The sequence below is a fragment of the Adelges cooleyi genome, unplaced genomic scaffold (assembly GCF_023614345.1).
Source record: "Adelges cooleyi isolate 19-005CV unplaced genomic scaffold, UGA_ACOO_1.1 ACOO_flye_CR_arks_rails_tigmint_CR_PRNA_9, whole genome shotgun sequence".
In the NCBI taxonomy this organism is placed as follows: Eukaryota; Metazoa; Arthropoda; class Insecta; order Hemiptera; family Adelgidae; genus Adelges; species Adelges cooleyi.
The window spans coordinates 11,913,628-11,940,866 of NW_026096579.1; the positions used below are offsets into that span (position 1 = coordinate 11,913,628).

Genomic DNA, 27,239 nt, shown 5'->3' on the forward strand with positions numbered 1-27,239 from the left:
CGAATAACATTTGATACCCACAGCCCACTGAGTAATGATAACGATTAGAGATATAAACAGTAATTTATAAAATATGATAAGAGTTTACGAGAAATAATAGTAGTTTTATTTACAAAAAGGGCTATTGAATATTGATTACGCATTACATCGATTTGAGACTGGGATCTTAAAGACAGTTAAGAGTAGTCTAGAAACCGACAGACGCCAAAAGTAAATTTCTGTTTACAGTTCACAAGCGAAATAGGAAAGTCAGTTTTCAAGATACTTACAGGTATTAACTGTTAAGCAGTTAAACCATATACTTAAATATCAGCGGTATCTATAAAATAAAGGAATATTCTGTGTCCTTATTTCTACCAATCATTCTAACAAATATGTAATATTTACTGAATACTACAGAATTAGTAAAATTATTGACTACGAATATTATAACATTAAGCGGCTAAAATTTATCAATCACTCATCAGTCATTAATACTGTTAATTTATGGAAGGATAGCAGAAGCTGTTGTCATTTTTCCCAACTTCAATGAAAGTACAATTAAAGTTATTTAGTTTTAAATAAAATTGCACTCTGGAAAAAATGAAAATTTTTTTAGTTTTGTAAAAAAATAACCATAGCCTTATTCTTTTGTGGTGAATAACAACTTACAGTTAATTAGGTTTGTTCGTTTTAAAAAAATGGTGATGCACTAATAGTGTAGTGTATTAGAGGTGTGCTGTTTCAAAACAATTTTGGTGTTTTTGGCTTTTCAGTTTACACCGAAATCCGATACATTGCCTTTGGTGTGGAAAGTGTATACACTACACCTGTCCAAATTAACTCTTTTTTTTTCTTAAAAGCTGTTGTCAACTACACTGTATAGTTTATAACGAACACATCGAATTATTGGGTAATTAGCCAAAGCACAAAAGTTGCAAAAAATGAAACTAATACCAACTATCTTAGGCCCAAACCCAAAGTACAATATTATATAATACTATACTACTAGCCACTATGTATCTTCGGCTTTTCATCAATTTATTGGATATTCAGTTCCCAGTGTCCCACGTCCCATGGTCATAGGTTAGGTTTCCGCAATGGTAACCTCGTTGTTTGTTTTTTTACCAAATAATAACCAAGTAATACCATTTGAAGAATACCGAATGTGTGGCTGGGAAGTGGAAACCTAAATAGTGAACGCCGTCGAATTCCATAAACATTTTTGCGGGCAACTGATAACGGTATAGGCTAGAGTTGGCCGACCTGATCATCTAAGGCCGGGGGTTACAGAATATAATAGATAACAAATAATATGTTTAGGGCTGTACAATTTACAAACGAAGTATCCGTTTTCCCTCCAATTTTATTGGCAGTTTACGTTGTCTTGTGTTTTTGTTTTGTCAAGTTTTAATTGCTTTCTTCAGTTTTCTATGTTAAATTAAAAGTTAAAACTACCTTAGGTCGCTGTCGGTAAATTAAACTAATTGTTAGTATAATTTACAGAAGAAGTGTTTTAAAAGTATTATTATTTCTTATATAACTATTATATTAATAACTATAACTATTATATTGTATTAATATTACTTATATAACTTTTATTACTTAATAATATAGGTTACCTTTTGGTAAAATGGAAATTGACGATTTACCATACAGAGTAGAATATGCTAAAAGCGGCAGGTCCAAATGCAAAGGATGTAAAGAAGGAATTGAAAAGGAACATTTAAGACTTGCCGTTATGATTCAAGTACATACTAAATTACACTAATTATTAGAGACTTCAAACATTTTAGATATTTATTTGATATGTTGTCTTAAAAATATTAATTTTTTAATAACAATTTTTTTTTGGGATCTAAAATAATATTTTTGTAAAACAGGAAAATGCCTAATAAATATTAATATTAAATATTATATTTTCATAACATAATTTTAAAATACTATAATTGATAACAATCTCAAATGATAACATTTGAGACTTTTCTAAGACCTTAATGTTAAAAAATATATAATATTTTATAGATTATAGGCTCAGGTAAAAGTGATGCCAACAATTGTTCCTAGTAAAAACCAACATTAGTGCAAAACATTTTCGTCAAGCCAAAATGAACTACTAAAATCCAAGCTACAAGGGAGATTTTCTTTGTAATATGGTTCTGGGCTTTAATGTCATAATATCAATTAAATAGTTATTAATGATATCTATAAATAAAATATCTTCTTATTTCTTAAAATCATTTATGTACAATATTTAATTCTTGCGTACTTACCTTAAAAAATGTTGCTTAGCTTAGGAAAAACACTTTTGTTTTATTAATTTAATATAATCTAGATTTTATATAAATTTGTTATGGATACACTAATAATTTTATAGGAAAATAACACTGTATAATGAAATTCTATTGACCATATATATTTTTATTATTATTTTATTTTTTAGTCTCCAGTGTTTGATGGAAAACAACCCAATTGGTACCATATCAATTGTTTTTTTGTAAAACAACGGCCAAAAGAAGTTTCAGATATTGCACATTTTGAATCAATAAAATGGGACGATCAACAAATAATAAAGACAAAATTAGGTACCGTAATTGAAATAGAATATTTTATATTAAATTTGAAATTTTGTTTGTAGCTAAGTAGATTGGAAAGTGCTCAATTTTGGGCCAAACAGCCAATCCGCCTTTGGTTACGGTGTACTGTATGTAATTTTTTAAATTTAGAATCTTTAGTTGGTACTCCTGCACAAGAAACCAAAAAAAAAAAAAATGCCATTAACAGAAAAATAAATCAAGATTTTAACGTAGAATATGCTAAATCAGGTAGAGCAGTTTGTTGTGGATGTCAGGATAAAATAGTTAAAGTGAGATCTATACATAATTTTTTTTTCTATATAGAGTATTTCATTACAATACATGTGCTTAGGATGATTTACGTATAGGTAAAATGGATTATGAAAGTGAAGAAGCTCGTCGTTTTGGTGGAATTAATAGATGGCACCATTTGGAATGTTTTACTAAGTTAAGGACTGAATTAGGGTTTTTGGGTTATGGTTGCACCTTATCTGGGTACTCAAGCTTGAAAGTTGAAGATAAAAATCAGTTACGAAATCTGCTACCTGGTATAGCCAATCTAACTACTTCGTGAGTATATAACAATTTTTAATGTTTGTTCAAGTAATATTTATTAATCTAGAAAAAAACTTGAGCAACACTTGAATGTGGTTATTACAGTAAAGAAATAAAATAATAAAGTATGTAAATAAACCCTTAACCACAAAAAAAAATGCTTTATAGTGTATACGTATTTCGGCATTAATGTTATCGTCATCAGCACAAACAAAAGACTTAATTATAAAAAAATTGTTAAGTCCCTTGAGATACCTAACAGTTGAACCATACCTTATCTTATAATTTTGTCATCATTCCTCCTACTAAGCCTGCTGGCTGTCCTAACTTCTCTTAACCATTTATGTTTATTAACTAATCTAAAAATTGTATCTGCATCATACCCATTAAATTTAGTTCTTTCAATTTTTAAATTAAGTTCTTTATCAAAATAATATTTAATATAGGAATATTGACTAATCTGAAAACCATACTATTAAATGCTGCTATTTTATGTCGCCAACATGATTTGAATCTTTGGGAATATACCTCAAAGTGCGTTTTCTTACAATAAATCTCAAAAGCTATATTATTGTCCATTCTTTTAATTACTTAATCAAGGAAAGGCAACTTTCCATCGATTTCTTTTTTAAACATTAATGTAATGGAAGGATAATGAAAAATTTGTAAATTTTCGTGAAATTGTTATTGCTATTTTAAATATTTACTTCAAATCTACTCATGAAAACTTCTGCCAAGAAAGGTGATAATGGATTACCCAGTAATGTTCCTTCAGTTTATGCAAAAAACCTATTCTGAAACTGGAAAACATTTTGACTCGTACATAATTTTGTTAAATTTTTTAATTCTATCTTTTTTTATATTAAAATTTTTCTCAATATAATTATTTATCATTTTAAATTATAAAGATCTCTCACTATTTCCAGGTGGGAAAAATTCACAAAGTAAAAGAAACTAAAGAACTTAATATTAAAAATACAATAAAATTGTTGAAAAATAAGAACAATTTGTTTAATTGAGATCCGAGTCCATTACAAAATATGTTATTCAAATTCATAAAAACACGCGTTCACTATGTTAATTTATGGTGTAACAACGCTTTATAGAGCTTATATAAAGATAATCGTTATATTATAAACATAATTGTTCTGTTGGTTGTATGTGCTAATGATGGTGATATTGCTACTAAAATACGTATATACTATAATTTATTTTTGTGGTTCAAGTTTTATTAAAATTTTCAATTAATTTATTTCTTTACTAATATTTATTATCATAAATTCATATAAATCACAATATTTTCAATAATTTTGTTTATTTTTAGTACCAACAGTACAGATAATACTGATTCACCAGGTCCAAGTAAAAAACTAAAGATTGACAATGAAAATATGGAATCAAATATAAAAAAACAAAATATTTTGATATTTAAATATCGAGATTATTTAAAAACATTAAATTCGAAAGTTTGGAAACATCTTTTGGAGTATAATAAACAAGAAATTCCCAGTTCAAATAATGATGCAGTATGTTAACAATTGTTTTGAGTATTATAATGTATTATTTATATTTTTATTACAATAAATTAATAACACTACAGACAAATTTTATTTTCTTTTAAGTAAAATACATATATTTTTTCGCTGAATTTGAATCTTGCTCAAAATTATTCTAGCTTGTTGGTTTTTTAAAAAAATGTTTCATTGCCCTCAAAGTTGTACAAAATACTGTTTTGTGGTACTTTTAGTGTTGTTAGTTTGTTCGGATGAATTTCTTAATTTTATTGTGAAGTGTTCTTTTTCCATTTTTTTGGCTATATTTAGAGCTGGTATCCAATTTTTTTTATATTAAAAATAAAATGAAAATATTCTGATTTTTGTATTTTGTTTTTTACAATTTTCGGGGTGATGAAAAAATACTGAAGAGAGATTAAATACAATTAAAGCTAGATAGATGTGAGTTCAGTAAAAAAAATAATGTTTTTCATGGTATTTTAAGAAGTTCTTGCCCCAAAATTATGTTGTATAGTGTAATCAGATCATTTTTTATTATCTAATCTGGATTCCTATTATTTATTTTAGACTTTAGATAGATTATCAGATGCAATGTCTTTTGGAACATTACTGCCCTGTGATGAATGCAAAGGTCAATTAGTGTTCAGAAGTGGTGTTGGATATCATTGTTTAGGATACAAGAATGAATGGTTAAAATGTGAAAAAGTCTTTTCCGATCCACCCAGAGTTAAATTTGAGATTCCTTCCCATATCCTTGAAAATGATAAATTTTTGTAAGTTTAATAAATTTATTATTATTTTTTTTTTTTAAATAATGACCAAATTTTTTTTCCATAAATAATAAGGAGTTCATACAAATGTAAGATTCAGAAACGAGTTTTTTCTGAAAATAAAAAATCTTCATCGTCCGCATCATCAACAACAAACGATAAGGGAGTGTAAGTTCTAAGGTTTATAATTGTTAAGAAACATATCCATTCAATCAAAACATTTTCTGTTTCAACAGGGCTAGAGTTACACGTATTTTACCATTAAGAAATATGGAGTTTACAACTATTTACAAAGGTCCAGAATTAAAAAATTTGAAACTTAAAATACCAAAATATGGTGGTACATTAGTATCGCAGTGCACAGATTCAACAGCAGCGGTTTTTTCAAATGCAGGTAAATTGATTATTAACCTGATTATCTTAGTTCGATACAAACTAGAAAAGGTATTGGTTTTATACAATGTATTTTTATTTTTCCCTATTTTTGTGTCAGGACCCACAAATAACTTTTTAGTGACTAGTGAAAACCAACAAATAATGATATAATAATAAAACTTATTGAAAAGGCATATTTTAAGTCTTGATCTTTCTTTTAATGTCAACATTATTTTTATATGATAAATATGTTTAGAGTTGTGTATAGAATGCTAACTAACCCTTGTGTTTGTACAAAACAAATGGCTAGTGTGGCATTCTCTTAGGTGGGTTTTACCTGAAGTAAAAAGCTAAAATATTACTTAAAATTTGAGTTCATATTTATTGCGTTAAATACATTTTTTCTAAACAATTTTGGTGAGCGCTTGAAGGTTATGATAATTTAGTGGTTTAAATTATTAATATGGTAATAATAAAACTCGCTTATAAAATAATATTTCGTAATCTATAAATCCACATAAAAAAACATTATTTTTCGTAAGTGATTTCATCATTCAGTTATAATAATTTCTCAGTAGCTGTGACTTACTATACCCTAACCTTTCTGAGCTGGTTTTTTTTAACTTTGAACTTTGTAGCCAAGACATTTGTCTTTCATCACACAAATCCATTTAGTTAAAATGTATTTTATGTTGATATATGAAGTAAGAGATAGCATATTATAATATGCATTAAAGCTTTTATATATTATTAAATATGACACCATAATTTTAGAAAGCGTTGGAAAAAAATCTGTTAAAATGAAAGAAGCCCAGGAAAATAATATTGAAATTGTTGAACCTACAGAATTCTTTGATGCTATTGATAAAGGTAGCAATGCTATAGATGTAATAACTGAGAAAAATTTAGCCCCTTGGGGTGGAGATAGTAGTAAGGTAGTATACATTTATAATTTATTTATTATTTACACGTTGTTGATATAATACAAATTATTATGAACAATTTATAGGTTAAAACACGAATCGAAAAGAGACAAAAAGAGTTGGAAGCAATAAATAGTTTAAAAAGTGGTGTGAAAAGTAAATCATTTGGGAAAAGCATGTATGAAAAAAGTGTGCCCACTAGTATTAAGCTGACATTAAAAGGAGGAGTTGCTGTAGAGCCACAGTCTGAACTACAACATAAGGCTCATGTGTACAAGCATAATAATGTAGTATGGAATGCAAATTTATGCCTATCAGATGTACAGAGTGGTAAAAATTCCTACTATAAGATACAATTACTTGAGTCTGATAACAAAAACAGGTAACCTGATAATTTTTAGTAATATCTGTTGTTTCTTTAACAAAATTTTTAATTTGATTTGTTAAATTTATTGTGCAGTTTTTGATGAGCCCAGTCTAGACTAGATATTTTTTAACAAAACCAAATTTTGTTAGGTTAATATATTTTTGTTTTACTGAGCCTTCTTAAATATTCATAGTTTTCATTGTCCGAGTATAGATTTTATTCACAGAAATAAAAATGGATTTTTTTGTTATAAGTTTAGCTTATTTAACATTTTTAAACATTCTTGGGGCTTTTACATTACATGAGCCACTATGTTTTTTTTTATAAAATAAATATTAATAATATATCATATTAAGCAACACTGTGAAACAAAAGGTTTGGTTTTATATAATTTTTGTATGTATATAAAAAAAACTTAATCAGTATAAAGAAATATTAAATTTTTTTTGTGTAGCCGTAGTATGGTGCGATATCTGACACCTTAAATCTATGTTTGGATGATAAGTTACAATTTTATTACACTTTAATAAAAAAATAGTTGTATTATGTTAGAATAGAATAAACACAAATTATTTGCTTAGACACCTCCTCTTAAGTAGAAGCAGTGATGGCCCTAAAACGGAATACTAGCCAATAACAAATTGAATAAATAAGTACTGCAGTACTTTATAAAATAATTACATTATAAAACATTTTTAGTTCTAGGTATTGGGTTTTTCGTTCCTGGGGGAGAATTGGTACAACTATAGGAGGTTTCAAAACTGTTGAGCATGAAACATTAGAAGATGCTAAAACGGAATTTGAATATTATTATGAAGACCAGACTGGAAATTTATGGAAAAATAAAAATAGTTTTGTTAAAATTGCGGGTAAAAAAGTACCTGTTGATACTGATTATGGTCAGGTACTGTAGTAATTTTTTTTAACATGTGTATAAAAGTATTATTAATAATATGGTTTTATTAAACTAGGACGAAACTAAATCTTTAGATACATTTAGTAATTTGAAATGCAAGTTACCCGATCCTGTTCAAAAACTCATACGTTTGCTTTTTGATGTCGAAGCAATGAAAAGAGTCATGTATGAATTTGAAGTATGATGTTTAAGTCTTTATGTTTGATAAGTTTATCTTGATTTTTCAAGAAATAAAAATTAACATTTATATTTTTTTTAATTTTAGTTGGATTTACAAAAGATGCCATTGGGAAAGTTGAGCCGGAAACAAATGCAACTTGCCTACACTACATTGACCAATTTAAATAATATCATGGACTCTGATGAAGAATGTAATAAGCAAGGAAAAATCATTGAGACAACTAATAGATTTTACACATTGATACCGCATGATTTTGGTATTAAGAATCCACCACTAATTAATACCAAAGAAATTCTCAACGTAAATATTTACAAGTTCTTTATTTAATATTTAATGTTTATAATATTGTTTGATATGGATTGGCGTATCATTTTGCACTTTATTCTACACTGAGCTTAAATAAATATTCCTAAAGTAAATTAAAACTAGAAAAATGAATTTAAGCTTTAATGTTTTCAAGATATTTTTTATGACTACATTAATCCTAGAACTATAAACTAATTCAAAATATAGTAGGAAGGTGGTATTTTTTGTTCATATCATATTTAGACATTTTTTCATGTCAGACAATTTTATTTTTAATAAAATTTATGATTTTTATGATTTTGGTATCAGCTTTATGATATAACTAGTGCCTGAGATTTTAAACGTTTAATTTAAATACACGTGTACACGAACCCCGTGTAATTAACATACACGTGTATATAGACGTGTAATTATAAATACACGTGTATTTAAAAAAATTTATTTTGTCAAAAACTTTAGTTTGAGTCAACGTATTTACACAATTATACTTGTGTTTGAGTTCGTATAATTAAATAGACGTGATATTAAACATAAAACTAAAATTAATAACAAAAATAAATGTTTTTGAATATACGTGTATGTCAATTACACGGGTTTCATGTGTAATCGAATACACGTGTAATAGGGACCTCTAGATATAACTGTACATATATGTTTTTCTATTATAATAGAAACTAGTATTTTTATCAACTAATGATTATCTTATTATAGGAGAAATTGGAAATAATTACTAATTTAATGGAAATTGAAATTGCTTATAATATGATGGATGATAAATGTTCCAAAGATTCTACATTACATCCTCTTGACTCCCATTATTTAAAACTAAATTCTGTTATAGAAGTATGTATGGTTTATGAGAAATCTTTTTTTTATTAGTGCAACTATTATAACTTTTTATGTTATGTGTCTACAACTAGGTATTAGACTCTAAGATGAATGAGTTTTCAATTATTGAACAGTATATAAGAAACACTCATGCTGAAACTCATGGAACATATACATTGGACATTAAAGATGTGTTTAAAGTGGTCAGGTCTGGAGAAGAAAAGCGTTTTAAACCATTTAAAAAATTGCACAATCGTAAAATGTTGTGGCATGGTTCTCGTGTTACAAATTTTGCTGCTATACTTTCTCAAGTATACAACTTTTATTGCAATATTAAGTAGAATTTTAATAAATAATAATATTGTTTTTATTGTTATAAAGGGTTTACGTATTGCTCCTAAAGAAGCTCCTGTGACTGGTTATATGTTTGGAAAGGGTATATATTTTGCCGATATGGTCTCAAAGTCTGCAAATTATTGTATGGCAACGCACACCAATAATAGTGGTTTATTATTATTGTGTGAAGTAGCACTAGGAAATATGTGAGTATTTAATACACGTATAAAATACAGAAATATTAACAAAATATACATGTATAAAGGGATGAACACAAGCAAAGTCATTATGTTGAGAAACTACCAGCTGGAAAGCACAGTTGTAAGGGTATTGGCAGGACTATGCCTAATCCAGCTGAATCAATTTTGATTGATGACAAAGTCGAAGTACCGCTTGGGAAACCAGTTCCTTCAAATGTTAATGACACCGTGTTGTTGTACAATGAGTATCCTTTTTAATAAAATTAGTTGAGAGTCGAAAAATAATTTAAACAATTGTATATTTTAAATCTTGTTAAAAACTAATAATGAGGTCTTGATTATTTGTAGAACAGCATTCCTATAAATATATATAAGTATATATATTGGGATGTCCCAATAAGAACGCCGGATTGAATCTCGTTTTTACTTTATAAGAAAAATGATATAAACGTGAAGTACCTTGTGGTCATAACCTCAGTTTATAGACATTATTTTTGTTGTGTAGTGCTACTGTAATCCCAATGTATTAAAATCTTAACCAATTCAAGATTTCATAACACCTACCACATTATATTTTCATGTAGTCATTAAAGAGTTAAGTTTATTTTTATGGTGGTTTTCCATCTGTAAATTAATTGTGTATAATTCCATTTAAATTCAATATTATAATATATTTACTATAGGCAACGGGGGACTATAATTGCATTTTATTCAATTTTGTGTTATATTTAAATTATATTTTTACTAATAACTTTTATATACTTATGGTTGAACTATCATACTTAATAGTATTGAAAGTTCAATTATAAAAAAAAATCTAATAGCTGTACACTTTGTTCTCTAATATTTTTTTTTATAATTTAATGTTTATGTATCATTCTTAGAAAAATTATTTCTTAACCAACTTTTCACAGATTTATTGTTTATGACATCTCTCAAGTAAAAATTCGTTACATGGTAAAAGTGGATTTCAATTTTCAATACTAGTGATATACATTTTAATGTTTGTTTATTGATACTATTATTTGTGTGTTATAAAATTAAAACTTTCTCATTATTTTTATCACTTAATTTTTTTAGACTTAAAAAAGTTTTTTTATTTAAGTTATAAATTGTTTTTTTTCGCATATACTTATTGGTTATTAATTGTAAAGAATACAATTATATCTTATTCTTAAAAAAATGTTAATTCATTGATACTTTCACAATAATAATTAAAACTATAATTTTTTTTTAAAACTTATTTATTTGTGTAACTTCTTAATTGCAAGTAAGTGAATTGGAGGAAATTTAACAGAGTTTGGGATACTAAAATCATTATAACTTTGAGTTGGTGCTGTTCAATATACCTATATTTTTAGAGAGATTTATGAAAATGATCCAATATAACATTTCCACCAATAACATTTAATTTTAAGAAATCATGACATTTTGACAAATTTTGATATTCAAATAGAACTACTAAAGTATTTTATAAATAATTATGTATATTTTGTAGCTATAAAATCACAAATATTATTATGTGTTAATAATTTAGAAGTATAATATGGAATGCAAGGTTTTATGGTTTATTTGTGTATGCATCAAATATTTAAACTTGTAAGTAAAATAAAAACATATGAATCATTGATATAATAAAACTTATATAGAAATACTTTAAAACAATTCTAGAGACATTTTGCAGCCCAGGACAACAAATTAACTACCCCCCTTTCAGTGTTTCGGGCAGGGCTAACCTTTGATTTACAAAATTTTAAATAATGACACTATACTGTGCAATTATTACATAACAATAACAAACGGTTATTGTATAATAATTCAATTTTCTGACATTTCGGGGAGGGCTGTAGCCTAAGTATATAATTACTTACCGCTTGGTCAAAAGAGCTCTTGAAAATTTAAAATTAAATATTTACCATTTTTAGTGTTATCCAGAGGTCTATCGACTTTTGAAACTTAAATGGTAACTTATACATTAAATTCACATTTTAAATTGAGAATAATTTGCTGAGAGTTTTGGTGGGTCGATCACCAGTTACTTTTTAAGTTATTAAAGTTTTAAATTTAGGACGGGAGGAAAATGGTAGAGTATAGTAATTTTGTTATCTGCTCGCATAAGTATAACTCCACCTCCCGTCCTAAATTTTAAACTCTAATCATATTAAAAGCGATTATTCAAAATTGGTTTTCGACTAGGCAACATTTTCAAAAAATTCTTCTTACTATTAAGTAAAAAATGTCTAAAGCAAAAAACAAGTATAAACATTTGATAAATTGTTTAACAATGTAAAATTATATGAACTCTCCAAAAAGAAAAACTACAAAATTGCAGGTATTTTTTAGATGAAATGAGTGTCTGGAAAAAAAAAATGAAAATGCATTTAACATTATACATTTTAAATATTAAATAAGAATCCACTCACTCCATTAATAAAGGTTTCATGTAAAAAATATTACCAGATTTGGATTCAGCGACTCTACAATTAATAGTTACGACCATTTTGGAACTTTATTAGCTCATATTTAGGATTTAAAATTTTGTTTCGCATTTTGAATTTGAGCACTGTGGGGAGGGTGGGTGATACCGGGATATTTATTTTCAGCTCTTTTTGTGCAAGTACAATATAAATCTTATGGACAACAGAATATTGTTATACCACCTCCCACCCCTCCTCTCTGATTTTAAAGTCTGACACCCATGGTCTGACGCAGAGATATCTTAGACCCGGCTATTTATTACCTATGGCTTTCTGTGTTTGTTTTAAGAAAAAAATCACACAAAACTGTAAATCTAGTTTCGTGTTACTTATATTATTTTAAAATACATTTTTATCAAAGTAATTTAGCTTAGATCGTTAAGCTTTTTTTTTTTTTTTTCCAAAGTGCAGGGTTAAACCGATTAGGTGGATTTTAATTGTTTTTATTCGGTCGTTTACCAAAAATAAGTTTGATTTAGCGATTATGAAATGAAATATAATACTGCAATAGACTTGTAGAGTAAATAAAAATATGTTTTGAAACGATAAACTTGTTTGATTGCACTAGATACACTGTTGACTTATGTGTTTTTGTATTGAAATACTTAATACAATATTTTAGCGTAATCCATATACTTAAAGTTGTGGAGCATAAATAGTCTTAGAATTCGTTTTAGTAAACAAAATTCATATTTACATGTGTGGTATGTCCTACATAGCTGAACCAATAACTACGCATACTTATTGTATGTCATTACCAACAACTTCTCGTTTTGTTGTTTTGCTGAAATAGAAAATTTCAAATGTTTTAACCTTCGAAAATCCCGACTGTAATCGTTTAAAATCTATACACTTTAGAAAATGTAATGTTATTTAAAATCTTTCGATAATATTTTATCATCATTTTATTTGTCTTTTCCTCCTGAAAAACGCAAAGATTTTTTTATTGAACAGGTGTCTAGGTATTACATTCCTCTCTCATTTTTATTAACAGAAACATTATTGTTAAATTTGATAGTACGATATACACTTACATGCCATATCTGGGTCTAAATATGGACGCTGTACTTAGATGTACACATTTTGCTTATCTCACTGAATTACTTGTCCGTTTGTCAATTTCCTTAGGACAATTGCCAATATTTGATCGCCATTTAACCCATCTACAGTTTAACTTCTGTATAAATCTGTATTTCGTGCTAAATTAGATATAGTCGGTTTCTTTTTCTTAGGCTCAGCCACCCAAACAAGACGTAACAAACTTAATAACATACAAATAATTTATTAAAGGTCCATTGTGGGTGTATTAAGACCTAAGCCGTCTCCTGCGATTGAAGTCAAAATGGTTTATCTTTATTTTTTAACATTAGATGTAGACTAGTTGGCTGGCAATTCCTACTGATAAATTTAGCGAGGGACACTCCAGATTATGTATTTATAACAGCTCTTTTCTCGATATGTTTTAATTGTGACAATAATATATTCACAAGATGTTCTCTTTCTCTCAATAAATGTTCTCTTTCCTCCACATAATATGTACCTTCCACTTGTAATTACATTTCAAAAACTGTCAATTTAACATTATATTATACCAATTTTACATTTTTTTCTGTTATTTTCTATAACACACGTTAATACATATTATTTTCTTGGTTCACCAAAGCAGATCAACAGATTATTTGATGAATAGATATAATATGTAAGACTATATAAATAGCTAAAAAACTTTGAATACTCAGTAAATAGTTTGCGATTTTTTAGGTTTTTAGAACAAATACCTAAAACCAATACTCTTTAGCTTTTTATTGAGGCCCAATAGCTAATATAATTATGTTGTAATTTACTATGTAACTTAAATATTAAATCTAAAATAGTATTAATTCATAATGAATTAAATAACTAATTTATTAATTAATAAAAAATAATAAACGCCGTAAATAATGTTATTAAACGTGTAATTGAGTAAAATGTCAAGAGCTTTTAAAATGGGATGCATACCCGCCTACACAATTTTTTGTTTTTAAATCTGCGTGAACATATTATTGACATACATACATTAGTGCAAGAATAATTTTTATTGAACACACACGTGCAAATATACAGTTTTGTTTGTTCGATTCTCAAACATACGACACAATAATATTGAATAGTAAATTGTTTTTATTAACAATTTTTTTTTATATATTATTTTTCTACATTTGTAATGGTTTCTAAAGGAAAAATAGCAGCATTATACGATATATGTTTTTTGAGCATAGTTGTTTTTAATTTTACAGCTAGAAGTTTTATACGTTTTAAAATATCATACAAATTTGTTCTATACATTTTAAGAGGATTATGCATTCAAAAAGTATTATATTCCTAATATGTTTTCTAAATTTCACGACGCAAACAATAGCTGGAAGAACGTCAAGATTCTTTCATTTACCTTTATCTTGTTTCAAGGGTGGATCTACCATGGTAATTACATTGGAGTGCTTTGCTTTTGCAAGTTAATTATTTTGAAAAATAATTTTAACGAGCTACAATTTTTTATTCTTAAATCTGCGTGAACGCATATTATTGTACAAGAATATTTTTTATTGATTTAACAAAACACACACTTGTTAATTAGACTGTGTTGTCTGTTCGATTTTCAAACTCATGATGCAATGGAAGAGTAAATAGTGTTTATTTAATTTTATATATTATTTTTCTACGTTTGATTGATTTCCAAAGGAAAAATATCAGCGTTATAAAAAATATGGGTTTTGAGCATAGTTGTTTTTAATTTTACAGCTAGTAGTTGTATAAGTTTTATATAATATTATACAAATTTGTCCCATACATTTTAGAGGATGATGCATTTAAAAAGTATTATATTCCTTATATGTTTTCTAAATTCCACGATGCAAACAATAGCAGGAAGAAGGTCTGAATTCCTTAAATTACTTTGTATTAAACCATTTAACAAGGTAATTACATTGGAAATGCTTTTGCAAGTTAATTATTTTGAATGATTTATTATATATTTTTACCCAGTAGCCACTAGCGAAATAGAATTTGTTTTATGACGGTGCTAAGGATATTAGTAAAAAATGTAGTAACTAGAAATGTTTTAATCAAAATGTCAACACATGACATAATTTTCTATAGATTCTTATTTAATATTATTATTAATTTGCAATTTTTCAAAGAGTTTGCCCTTAGGTTGAGTTCTTTTTTGGATATCGCTATCCTTCTCTTCTACAAATTAATAGCTATTTTTAGCGCGATGCCGATTGGCCCTTTAGCATTAAAACCTTGGTATTTCAATTCGTATAAACATTAAATAATATATAAGAGTTATTGTATATATCAAAGGTGTTCATAACACAATAGTACGTCACACTAAAAAAATAATAGTAAAAAGGCCCCATGTTATGCTATACCGACTTCATGTAGAACTGCAAGAATATCACTGAAATTTACAATTAAAAATACCATATTCTTTTTTTAATAATTTATGAAATTATTTTTTGAATTATTATTCCAGGATGACCTTGATCGTATAGCGTATGAAAATGAGGAGCCAAGTATTGAAAAGAAATATGAAAATAAAAAACATGAACAGGTAAATAGTCTTATAACATTAAAGTTGTTGCATATGCAGTGCATATATTATTATTATCCACTTTTATATTATAATTTATATATGACTTTTTACATTACCTACAAGGATCATAGTAACATAATAGATTATAGTTTTGCTATGCTAATGCAATGCACATGGTAAAAATGCAAATATATATGTAACGATACGATACATTAAAATATTTTGTGCTATTAAATAATGGTCGGAAAGCCAAATTTCAAGGAATTAAATTATAGCTCTAGTTTCTACGCCTAGAATTATTGAATTTGTTTGATTGTGTACATATACGACCTCTTTTTTTGTGTTTCTGAGCGTTTTATGGAGATCCCAATTTGAAATTTACACATTTTATGTAAAATAATCTCTGTTTTCTGAAAAAAATATTAGAAAAATTCTCAAATTTTGGGCATTCTGTTACTTGAAAAAAAAGTCAACATTTTTTCAAAAAGCTTTTATATAAAGCTTTTACAGAAGAAACTTATTTTTAATTATTTTATTTTTTATGACCAAAGATACTATAAAAAAACGATAAAAATAGGTGTCAAGAGAAAAACTTAAAATACTACCTATATACGACAATGGCCAAAATAATCGAGAAAAAAAATATAAAACATTTGAGAACATTTATTCCATACATTCTACTTCTTTGTTGGCTATTACGGGCTATTTAGGTCCATTGCCGCAATAACTAATTTCCTCCACCTATCCCTTCGTGAGCCAGTTCCTTTCGGTTATTCACTCCCAACCACAATGCATCTTAGGCGATCATGTCTCATCATCGTCATAGCTCAGCACCGCCTAATGTACATTCACAGATACGACCTAGGTCCTAAATGACAAGTGCTGGTCCGCGCACAGGTAACATCTTAAAGTGTCCGGAGCATACTAGTAGTAGGTATTGTTGATTGGAAATCGAATTAAAAAATTATTAAGACTTCAATGGGGACCTGAAGATGGAACATGTAAGTGTTTCGAAACATTGGCGAACCAGTCAAGATAATCAAATGGGAATAGGTAACCCCGAGGTGTGTAAATAGTTTTAATCGAATTACGTAGGTTAACTTAAATTTAGTCAATGTTGGATATGACCTAAAATACTATAAAGTATTTGCTTGTAAACAGTCTTATACAACCAATTTTTTGTAGATACAACTTAATTGTTTTTCCGTACAAATCAGTTAAAATTTTAGATTAAATATTGCATTTTTCTAAATTTAAAGTTGTCAAACAAACTTTAAATTAATTAAATGCAGATTTGTTTCACGTGTAACGTCTGTTTCTTTCCCTACCAATTGGGGGCCAGGAAGGTTTATTAGACTTGGAAGTTATTTTGGGCTATCAACTTTACCTACCAAACAAGTTTAGTATCCAAGAGAGACAAGTAACGGCTATTTATATCCCAGAGGGTCGTCCGACCGAAGGAACAAACCCCTCCAGCGGCCAAGATTAGAGCTGACGACCATACAATATTATTTATTAGGTACATATTGTTAGTTTCATATTATCTAGTTGTATACTGGTGTACGGTCTGTAGTAAACGTGCAATTTGAATAATTTAGTTATCAACACGATTTTAGCATTTGTATAAAACTATCGAAAGTTCTTTAACAGCAATAGTGTTAATGATTTATAACTTAATAATATTAAGGTAATATATGATTAAATATTTATAGAGTATCGTACCTGTACCAGTGGATCCACAAATAGAACTCAGAGCTATAGCAAAACAAACGGTAATTCATAAATATCATTTTATTTATTAAGAAGTAATATCAAGTAAAGTCAATGTTAGGGCGCAGTGGTATATGTAACAACAATACTTTCTTACCTTGTATAATAATTTACATTACGTTGCATGTTGCATTTTGGGGCCGAGAATTTAAAAAAATATTTTTATCAATTTTGTTGGCTAATTAGCTCTGATTAAGAGTTCATTAGCCAGTTTTCCACTCTTTTCTGGAGTTTTATTTAGTATAAAGATAAACAAAAATTAAGGTCGCTTAAAACAACAATACAACTTGTCCTAGTATGCTTTAATCGAAATCCACACTAACGTTGACTACTTAACCCTAATAATATTTATAACATGACATTTATTAAATAATTGTACAATATGATTAGTAAATTTATCACACTCTTGTTTAAGGCTCTGAAATACTTCAATTATTATATGGCTGAAAGGGTAAGATAATATTGCTCAGTAGTATATTAAAATATTAAAAAATACTCTTCACAAAAAAAAAACGTATGATACACTTTTCACTTTCTAAAATATTAATTCGTGTGGTCGCTGATGATGATAGTACTGCTATAACATGCAATATTGAATATAATAGAAGCGGCCGGTGTTTTATGTGACAAGAGAGTTCACATGATAGATAGATAGAAGTTCTACTATACTCTAGAGTGTAGTGAGACCGACTATTTTATATAGTTTGGAGCGTACTTGGGTGGTAAATAGAATAATAGAACAGAGAGTGTATCGAAAATGAGAATGCTTAGGTGATCATTGAAGTAACCAGAAAAGATAGGATAAGGAAAACATACGTAAGAGGTAGCATATAAGTGGCTTTGATAGCAAACAAAAATAGACTGACTTGGTTTGGGGCATATTCTGAGGAGAGAGGAATCACCAGCAGTAAAAAATGCGATGAAAAAAAACGTAGGAGGAAGAGGGTAAGTGAAAGACCGAAAAAAGTTGTTGGATGCGATTGAGAATGATATGAGGACTGCTGGTATATATGAAGATGATGTGGGAAATCCGGTTGAGTGTTTTAACACAAGTGTGACCGACCCCAAATAATTGGGATGAAGGCAAAGAAGAAGACGAATTTTGTCATTACACTGGATATCAGTGATAGGATCTACCAAACTTACTTCACAACCACTTGACTAATTTTTTGTATCACAAACCTAACATTCTCTATCTCGGTTGCTGTAGGGCAGTCACGGCTTAAATGACACGTATAACACTGGAGTTCCTTTCACTATTTATATTGAATTGATTTTTGGTTTGTACCTAGCGTCATTTTCTTTTAAACTTTTCCTTTTTACAAAATCCATCGGTTGGACTTCTTTCGTCACACCTATTGCACTTCACGTCCTTAATGGTAGTACACTTTGAGCTCATTTACCGCTTTACTATGTCTTGTGGTTCTTTCTCACAGCACATTGGTTTTTAATAATTATTTTAAAGGACTAATAATATAAGCCATTTTAGGTATATAATCTCTTAAGCAATTAAACATGCCTATTAACCTCTGTAACTCTTGTTTTATTTTTAGGTTCTTTTAGCTGAAGTATTGTTTTAATTTGTTCTGGATCTGGCTTTATACCTAGTTAATTTACAATATAGCCCATGAATTTAACTGTTTGCTGATAGTATTGAAGTTTATCTAAACTACATTTTATGTTTAATGATTTAGCTATACTTTGTTTTCATCATTATTTATATGCCGAACCTGTTTTTTGGTATTTTCAACCTGTTTAATTATGAGTATTACTTTGGTTAATTTAAGATCTGGAATTCCAATTAATATTTCTTGGAGATAATTAATATTTCTCGTTCATATTTAAGACTCTTTAATCTCTTCCCCAATCAATGTGAGAAGTATAGCAATTTTTACTTCTTCGCTATTTTCCATCTTTTCTGCTGCTAAAATATAATTATTGAATCGCTGATACCACGTCTTCCAGCTTAATTCAAGGCTACCGGCGACATTCAACTTCGGCGGTGCTTAAAATCCATTATTGCACGCAAACCAACAAAATATATATATCTTTTCACTATAATTCAATAAAGATACAATGTTTACTATAGAATTTTCTTGTTTTAGAATTGTAAAATCAGATGACGTTTCAATTTTTTTTTAAATTAAGGTTGCAAATGAAAATAATAGTGGTATGAAAATGACAGTCAAAATTCATTGCACATATAAAGAAACAACCAATTCGTATGAAGAATATATGATGAATACACCAGCCTTAATTACAGATGGCGTGACAGATTTATTAACAGATAGAAGTACGACAACAAATGAAATTGTGCAATTGGATCAGGTATAAATTAAGAAACTCATTATTTTGAAATAAGATTTAGCCTATATTTTTTGTATTAATTTTTGTTCGAATAAGACATGTAACAGATATATTTATCTTTTTGTTTATGATTTATTCGTACATGTATTATGTTTAAGTTATTAGTTAGCTTAAGTTTATAAACGTTATGCATTCGACCGTTATTATAGTTATAAACATGCTAATTAGCCACTGAATTAAATTTAGTTCAGTACAACTAATATTTATTGATCTCGTGTAATAAAATATAACAAAAATGGTAGTTTAATTGGTTGAGTTAGCGAATTGTAACAAATCTTAGGATGACATAGATTAGTATGTAATGTTATAAAAAACCGCATCGAAATCGGTGCAGCCCTTTTCTTGTGATGGTAGAACATACATATTACATGCACATGCACCCAAAAGCTCAATTTTATACATCATATGTAAACTTTTAATCTGTATAATCGATTCATGTAGACCGATTAGAGAAAAAAAATTAGAGTAGTAGAATCAAACTGAATTCTGTTAACTATAAAAATAAAATATAGCTTGGTGAATAACCTTTATGACTGTTTTCTAAACTAATAGGCATTTCTATTTTTCGCAAAGAATGTATCAAAACAAAAGGCTTTTAAACCATTTATTATAGAAAAGTAAACTTATTAAAAAAATACTGGTTTAATTTTTACTTTACCGACATCTAAAAAATTGAACACCTATATTAGATTAGTAGATCCTCTTTTTATAATCTTTTCCACTTACATGAGACCACATGTTGGTTCCTTTAGTGTATGTAAACGACGACTATATCTAGTTATTATTTAAATGACCTTAAAAAACAAAACAGAAAGTTGTGGTTACTTTACACTAAATAAGTTTCTTCTGTTAAATACTAAGCATTCAAAAATAATTATACAGTGATTTAATTATACTCTTTTTCAGGAACAATTAAATGCAGATTTCATAAATCTAAATAATGTAAATTTAATTACGGATGGAAATACAAATACGGTAACACAAAATTGTATTAAAAAAAGAAACTAATGATTTTGATACCGTCTAAAACTAAACATAATAATTATGAGTACAGTCATATTTACTATTTATTTTTTGATAAATCATTGAAATCATTAAACATTTTTATACCTATTTCATATGTTTACATAAGATTAAAAAGTATTATTTTATACATGTTTTAGGATACTGGTATTTTAGATTTAATGGTTACAGGTGATCAGGTAAAAGTATTTTCATGTAATGTTTAGCTTTAACAGCAAATAGTAATTTCGGAATTAAATAATAAAATATTCAATGCTTTGTTTCGTCATGTATTGCTTTATGAATACTAATATTAGTATAATAACTATTGTATTATATATTAATGAATGTTTTTTATTATACTTACAGATGTATAATCTTGACCAAGCATTAGTCCCCAGCGAGCCTGTCCTGGTAAGACGATATGAGATTTTATTTTATTTTGGCTAAAACGTATAAGGTGCACAAAGCAGAATTTTGTAATACTAAATCAATGTCATAATATATCAATATTCTACTATTTTAACTAGTGATGGGAATCCAAAAGCCCAGATGTTTAAAAAATCGCTTTTTAAACCACTCAAATAAGTTATGAAGATTATTAAAGTGTAAAACTGTGTACCTATGTAAAATGTTCTGATGAAAATTAAAAAAAGAAAACTCTTAATTTCGACTATAATTGTTAAGAGGACGCCAAACCACCCGTTTATTAAGAATTATAGGTAATTTTTCGGACACCTCTATTTAGAGTTTCAACTATATTGTGTACTTGTAATTACAGTAATGAGGATTTTTTATAGTTGTTAATTATTTTTTGTCATGCCAGTCACAGTCATTTCATTAGCAAATATTACATTTTTTTCCATCTTACTTTTCTTTGTCGTTTAAATACTGTGATGTTTTGAGTGAACAAAAAGTCAAAATTCTTCCACCATTTAAAAGATAAGTTCAATGATGTTTTGATAGAAACCAATTATGAAAATATTACCAAAAAGTGAGGATTACAGCTTATCAATAAGATCATAATGTAGTAATATCCATTTGCAATTCAGGTACAAAATAATACAAATTATGTTTATTGAATTCCAACAAAACTCTGTACAACTTATCGCCTTTCCAATGGTATATTACTTATGTGTCTATGTTCGCGTTAGAAAAACACGCGTTTGGTGACCTCTTAATTGAATATGATTAAATACACAATGAATTACTTTTAAATTTACATTTAAATCACTAAATCACTATTATGTAATTTAATTACTAATGTTAAATAATATACAATTACAGGATATTTCTAATGCACAAACTTTGAAATCAATGGCCAACAATCCTTTTGTTGAGAAAGTTGAAGGCGGACCGAACAGTCAATCGGTACAAGCAAGATCATTTAATTAAATTGATCAATTATTTAAAATAAAATGTAAAATATCTTAGAGATTAGGTGGGAGGATGGCGGTTATCTGATTTTTTATTGCTTTTAAGTTGACGATAATTTTTCAAAATCTATTAACGAAATTTTATGTTTTAATGAGAACTTTATATTATGATTTATGGCATATAGATTGTCAAATGAAAACCGCTTGTTTCCATATTTTTCTTTCATAATTGAAACCAAGAATACTCCTACTTTAGATTTATAAAATAAAATGATTGCTCCTTATACATTGTAGTAAATTTGTAGTTTTTTGTTTCAGGCTACTATTGCTTATCTTCAACCTCCGGGCATCATAAATCCGATAGAAAACGTTGGTAGTAATATGGTAAGATGAGAAGTTTATTTTGTTTAAACAATTAATATATATATATATATATATATATACAATTATTACTTAACGATTGCTGAAGGTAATGGTTTGAACGCGAATACGAGAACTATAGAAAATAATTTATAATAAAATACAGTGGTTTATTGTACGAGTATATTATTGTTGAACTGGCTTTGCAACAAGAAAAATATTATTTTTTTTGTGATATCAATTAAAACAACAATTTTTACATTAATTATTATGTTAATAAAGTTAGTTATTTGTTCATATTAAATCAATAGTATTATAGTGGTTATTGTATGAAATATAGTAGTATAGAGTTAGGTGACAAAAAATATTGCTTAAATATATTGTAGTAAATTTGTAATTTTTTTTGTTTTAGGCTACTATTCCTTATCTTCAACCTCAAGGCAATATGAATCCGATGTCAAACTATGGTATAAATAATATGGTAAGACGAGAAGGTTATATATTTTTTAAAAAATACGTTAAAACCATAAAACCTTGTAGGCCTACGTTAAAATAGTGGTTATTGTGTAAAATGCAGTAGAATAGTGTGAGGAGGCAGGAAGGGGCCTCTCACGAGTTTGTGAACATTTTTTTTGTTACTACATTCTAGATAAATTGCTGAATGCGCCATTGTTGAATAGGTTTTACGGATTTAAATCTATTTAATGTAAGTTAAATTATAAATTTGATGATTTAGGGGAAAAATCATTGAATTTTTGACTAAAATGTGTTTACTGTAAAATTTGATAAATAATGGAAAGGTTTTTTTTTGTAAAACCATGATAAATAAATAGTCTACATTTCATTCACACGTGTAAAGGATAAACTTTAAAATGTTCTCTTGTCTTATATACATCCTTAATTTTGTACAAACATTTATTAATTAGATAAGCTAATTTCTTGTTTTAAAAATACGTTAAAACATACACTTACCTATACAACATACACATTTGGGAACTGTAGTTTTATTAGCTAAATTTGTTTATAAAATAAATCCCGTTTAAAATATTGTGATGACAGATTCTTAAGAGGACATTATAAAACCTCCAATTAATTAAGGAATTAGTTATAGGCAAAACCTTAATTAAAACGTTGAACAGTAATATATAATTATTATTTCAATAATTATAACTCGTTTTTGATAATTAATTTATTTTTCGGACCATTACAGTGAATTAAAATTATTTTTCTAGGGATATAAATTTACGCAGAATGAGCTTTATCGGTCCTTAATGATTTTAGAGCAAAATCACCTATTAAATAATCGAAAGAACAAAATGTTAGAGACAACATCATATCTGATTTTGAAAATAAAAACGATAAAAAAAGTTATAGTTATTTAAAAAAAAGTAAAAAATGTGATTTTAAATATTAAGTTAAATACTAGGTTTATTGAAATTATCATGAAGTGAATAAAATACATTCTGCGCAAGTATGTATTAACGCTACAAAATTGGGTGCATAACGTCCTCATAAGATATCTAGATATCAGTACCATCTCTAGTTTTTACTTAATTATCGGGTAACTATGTAGGTATTAAGAATTTAAATATCCCTTAGATATTAACCTCTTATTTTAACTAGTTATGAATGTTAAAAATTTTTATGGATTGAAATAGTTTGATTATTTTTGGATTTATACATATTGTCATTAGTTAGTTGACTTTTCGAATCAGGGGGCCGCAATAAGTAAAATATCGTAGTCGAGAAAAAGGGACTTGGTAAGGTTGAGTTCCCAACTTATTACTCGAAGAATAAATTACAACTAAAACGTATTTTCAGCAATTGAATATGAGTACAAAATACTCTTGCTAACAATATGTATTTTTAATTTTTAGCAAAATCAACAAGCAATTCCTTCTTTAAACCAATACTCGGTGAGAATGTCTTATAAGTCTATTTATGAAATTTGTTTATAATACTTATAAATGAATTATGATGCTTGTTTGTTTAATATGTGCATAAATATTATATTATTGTAATTTGTATAGTAATGGGGTTTATTTTCATACCCTATCTATAAGAAAAGTTTATCACTTGCTAAGCCATTAGGTCCAAAGTATTGTTATAGATTTTTTTAATTAATTCATGTTCAATTTTGTACTTTTCTCTAACAAGTACTTTATTAAATACCATTTTAGTTAATACAAAACGTATTTTCAGCAATTGAATATGAATACAAAATACTCTTGTTAATAATATTTTTTTTTTTAATTTTTAGAACAATTTTCAATCCAGATATCCTATTCCATATAATATGGTGAGAATGCCTAATAAATAGATCTATACAATTTGTTTATTATACTTATAAATATATATGTATATATATATATATATTAAGATATATCATAATGCTAGTTTGTAACGATATCATAGTTGATACGTTTTACACCATTAGCAAAATTTACCGTAACTCAACTCTCAGAAAAGAAATATCCAAAAACCCGTTTTGTTAAAACTTCGGTGTGACATGTCAAGTCATATTTTAAGTTATAATGTCTGTGGCTATAGGGTTGATTATGTAAATCAACTTGACATACAAAATAATCTTGTTAGCAATATAAATCTTTAATTTTTAGCAAAATCAACAAGTAATTCCTTCTTTAAACCAATACTCGGTGAGAATGTCTTATAAGTCTATTTATAAAATTTGTTTATAATACTTATAAACGAATTATGATGCTTGTTTGTTTAATATGTGTATAAATATTATATTACTGTAATTTGTATAGTAATGGGGTTTATTTTCATACCCTATCTATAAGAAAAGTTTATCACTTGCTAAGCCATTAGGTCCAAACTATTGTTATAAAATTTTTAAAATTAATTCACGTTCAATTTTGTACTTTTCTCTAACAAGTAATTTATTAAATACCATTTTATTTTATCAATTTATTAAGCTAAACATTTTGACTAGTCGATATCTAGCTGTGCATAATAAATTTTAAAGTTATTAAAGTTTTAAATTTAGGACGAAAAGAATTGTGGAGTCTAGAATTATTTTTATCTGCGAGTATTACTCTACCGCACTCCCTCTCATCCTAAATTTAAAACTGTAATAACTTTAAAAGCAGTGACTGTGATAACCAAACTGGTTATCGACAAATCAAATTTTTTTTAAAATATTCATTAATATATTAAAATATATTAATATTATTATATTAATATATTAAACTATTAATAATATTATTATTTTCCATAGGAAATTTTTCATACTTTTCCATCATTAAAAGAATATGTGATCCATGAAGTTCTAAATACCCTACAATTGAATAAAGCATACTTAAATAAATAATATATACTAGTTAGTAATTAAATAATTTTAAATTAATTTTAATTTTTAGAACTTTACTGCAGCTCTTGGCTCAACTACCAATCAACCTAAAGCGGTGAGGAAATTAAAATAATATATATTGTGTCTTCATTCTGAATTTAAAATTATTTTATTTTTTAATTAAATTAATTTTTTTTTATTTTTTGTACCAATTAACGTATTCCTAAGAATCATTTAAATCAACATTTTGAAGTAATGAAATGACAAATGAACTATGTTACTGATATACTATTATTTAATTTTTAGACACCAACTAAGGACAAACCATATATGAGCAATTCGCTTTTCAGCGAATTTAATCAAATAAAAAAAGACCCAAACGGTGGACAAACGGCCATGAAAGTTTAAAAACAAAAGAAAAAGGTAGATTGACAAATAAGGAAATATTCTAGTACATAAAGTTGCAATAAAAAAATTGTAATCGTAAATTTTATCTTAATTGTGAATATCCGATTAACATCCTATTTTATTCAGAATTATTTAACAAATTTTTGAACTAAAATATTATTATTTTATAAAATATGTCATTAAAAGTTTTTAACGTTTTCAATAGGATATTGTTACAATCAATAGTTAAATAATTCATTAAGAATGAAAAATCCTTTAGTTTACGATATTGTTGTAAATATAATTCATTTTGGGATTAAAAACTTTACCAAACATAAACTTACGGTATTTGTTATTTATAACTATAAAAAATGTGATATATTTACGTATTACTCTAGGATGAGTTGGTATAATATTACAATTGAAGGCACTCTTAAAAAAAATATATTATTCGAAAATGTTGAATTTTATTCTTATGACAATTTGTTTTGTCGAAATATTTGAGTAATTAATAAACCATATTTGTTGTTACAGGTGTTGAAAAAGAACAGAAAATAGATAAATTTTGTTGTTTATTAATGCTATATTACAATATATAAAAGTTAAAACTAAAAAAATTAAATTTAAATAATATTAAAGTTTTGATTTCGGTATTTTACAATTATTATTATGGGTTTATGTTTATCTATAATAAGTAGTACTATATGACTATAATTTTCTTTGGTGATATATATTTTAATAAATGGTATATATTTGACTTTACAGTGTTTTGTAATCCGTTTTATAA

At 27.0% G+C, this 27,239-nt stretch overlaps 2 protein-coding genes across 9 annotated transcripts; both read left to right on the forward strand.

Annotated features, from left to right (window-relative positions):
• The first annotated feature begins 150 nt into the window (after positions 1-150).
• LOC126846863 (poly [ADP-ribose] polymerase) lies at positions 151-11,019 on the forward strand. Of its 3 annotated transcripts, none has more exons than XM_050586687.1 (19): positions 151-271; positions 1,597-1,729; positions 2,423-2,564; positions 2,706-2,845; positions 2,908-3,125; positions 4,435-4,636; positions 5,192-5,397; positions 5,470-5,562; positions 5,631-5,788; positions 6,544-6,704; positions 6,779-7,074; positions 7,759-7,963; positions 8,031-8,153; positions 8,241-8,456; positions 9,174-9,305; positions 9,383-9,601; positions 9,672-9,832; positions 9,892-10,071; positions 10,741-11,019. In XM_050586687.1, exons 2-19 carry the CDS (start codon positions 1,613-1,615, stop codon positions 10,811-10,813), a joined length of 3,042 nt encoding a protein of 1,013 aa, XP_050442644.1. In that variant the 5' UTR covers positions 151-271; positions 1,597-1,612; the 3' UTR covers positions 10,814-11,019. The 3 variants fall into 3 exon arrangements, with proteins under 3 accessions (XP_050442644.1, XP_050442643.1, XP_050442642.1); XM_050586686.1 differs by lacking the exon at positions 151-271 and adding an exon at positions 1,312-1,468; XM_050586685.1 differs by lacking the exon at positions 151-271 and adding an exon at positions 1,313-1,501 and having other exon boundaries at positions 10,741-11,017.
• Positions 11,020-14,550: 3,531 nt separating this feature from the next.
• LOC126846659 (uncharacterized) lies at positions 14,551-27,120 on the forward strand. 6 transcript variants are annotated; one of them, XM_050586365.1, is made up of 17 exons: positions 14,551-14,763; positions 15,818-15,895; positions 17,590-17,649; positions 18,063-18,098; positions 19,796-19,975; positions 20,921-20,989; positions 21,178-21,216; positions 21,386-21,430; positions 22,304-22,387; positions 22,711-22,776; positions 23,165-23,233; positions 24,630-24,668; positions 25,013-25,051; positions 25,371-25,409; positions 26,136-26,180; positions 26,372-26,488; positions 26,987-27,120. In XM_050586365.1, exons 1-16 carry the CDS (start codon positions 14,641-14,643, stop codon positions 26,471-26,473), a joined length of 1,113 nt encoding a protein of 370 aa, XP_050442322.1. In that variant the 5' UTR covers positions 14,551-14,640; the 3' UTR covers positions 26,474-26,488; positions 26,987-27,120. The 6 variants fall into 6 exon arrangements, with proteins under 6 accessions (XP_050442322.1, XP_050442325.1, XP_050442324.1 ...); XM_050586366.1 differs by lacking the exon at positions 14,551-14,763 and adding an exon at positions 15,143-15,257; XM_050586368.1 differs by lacking the exon at positions 25,371-25,409.
• The last annotated feature ends 119 nt before the right edge of the window (positions 27,121-27,239 follow it).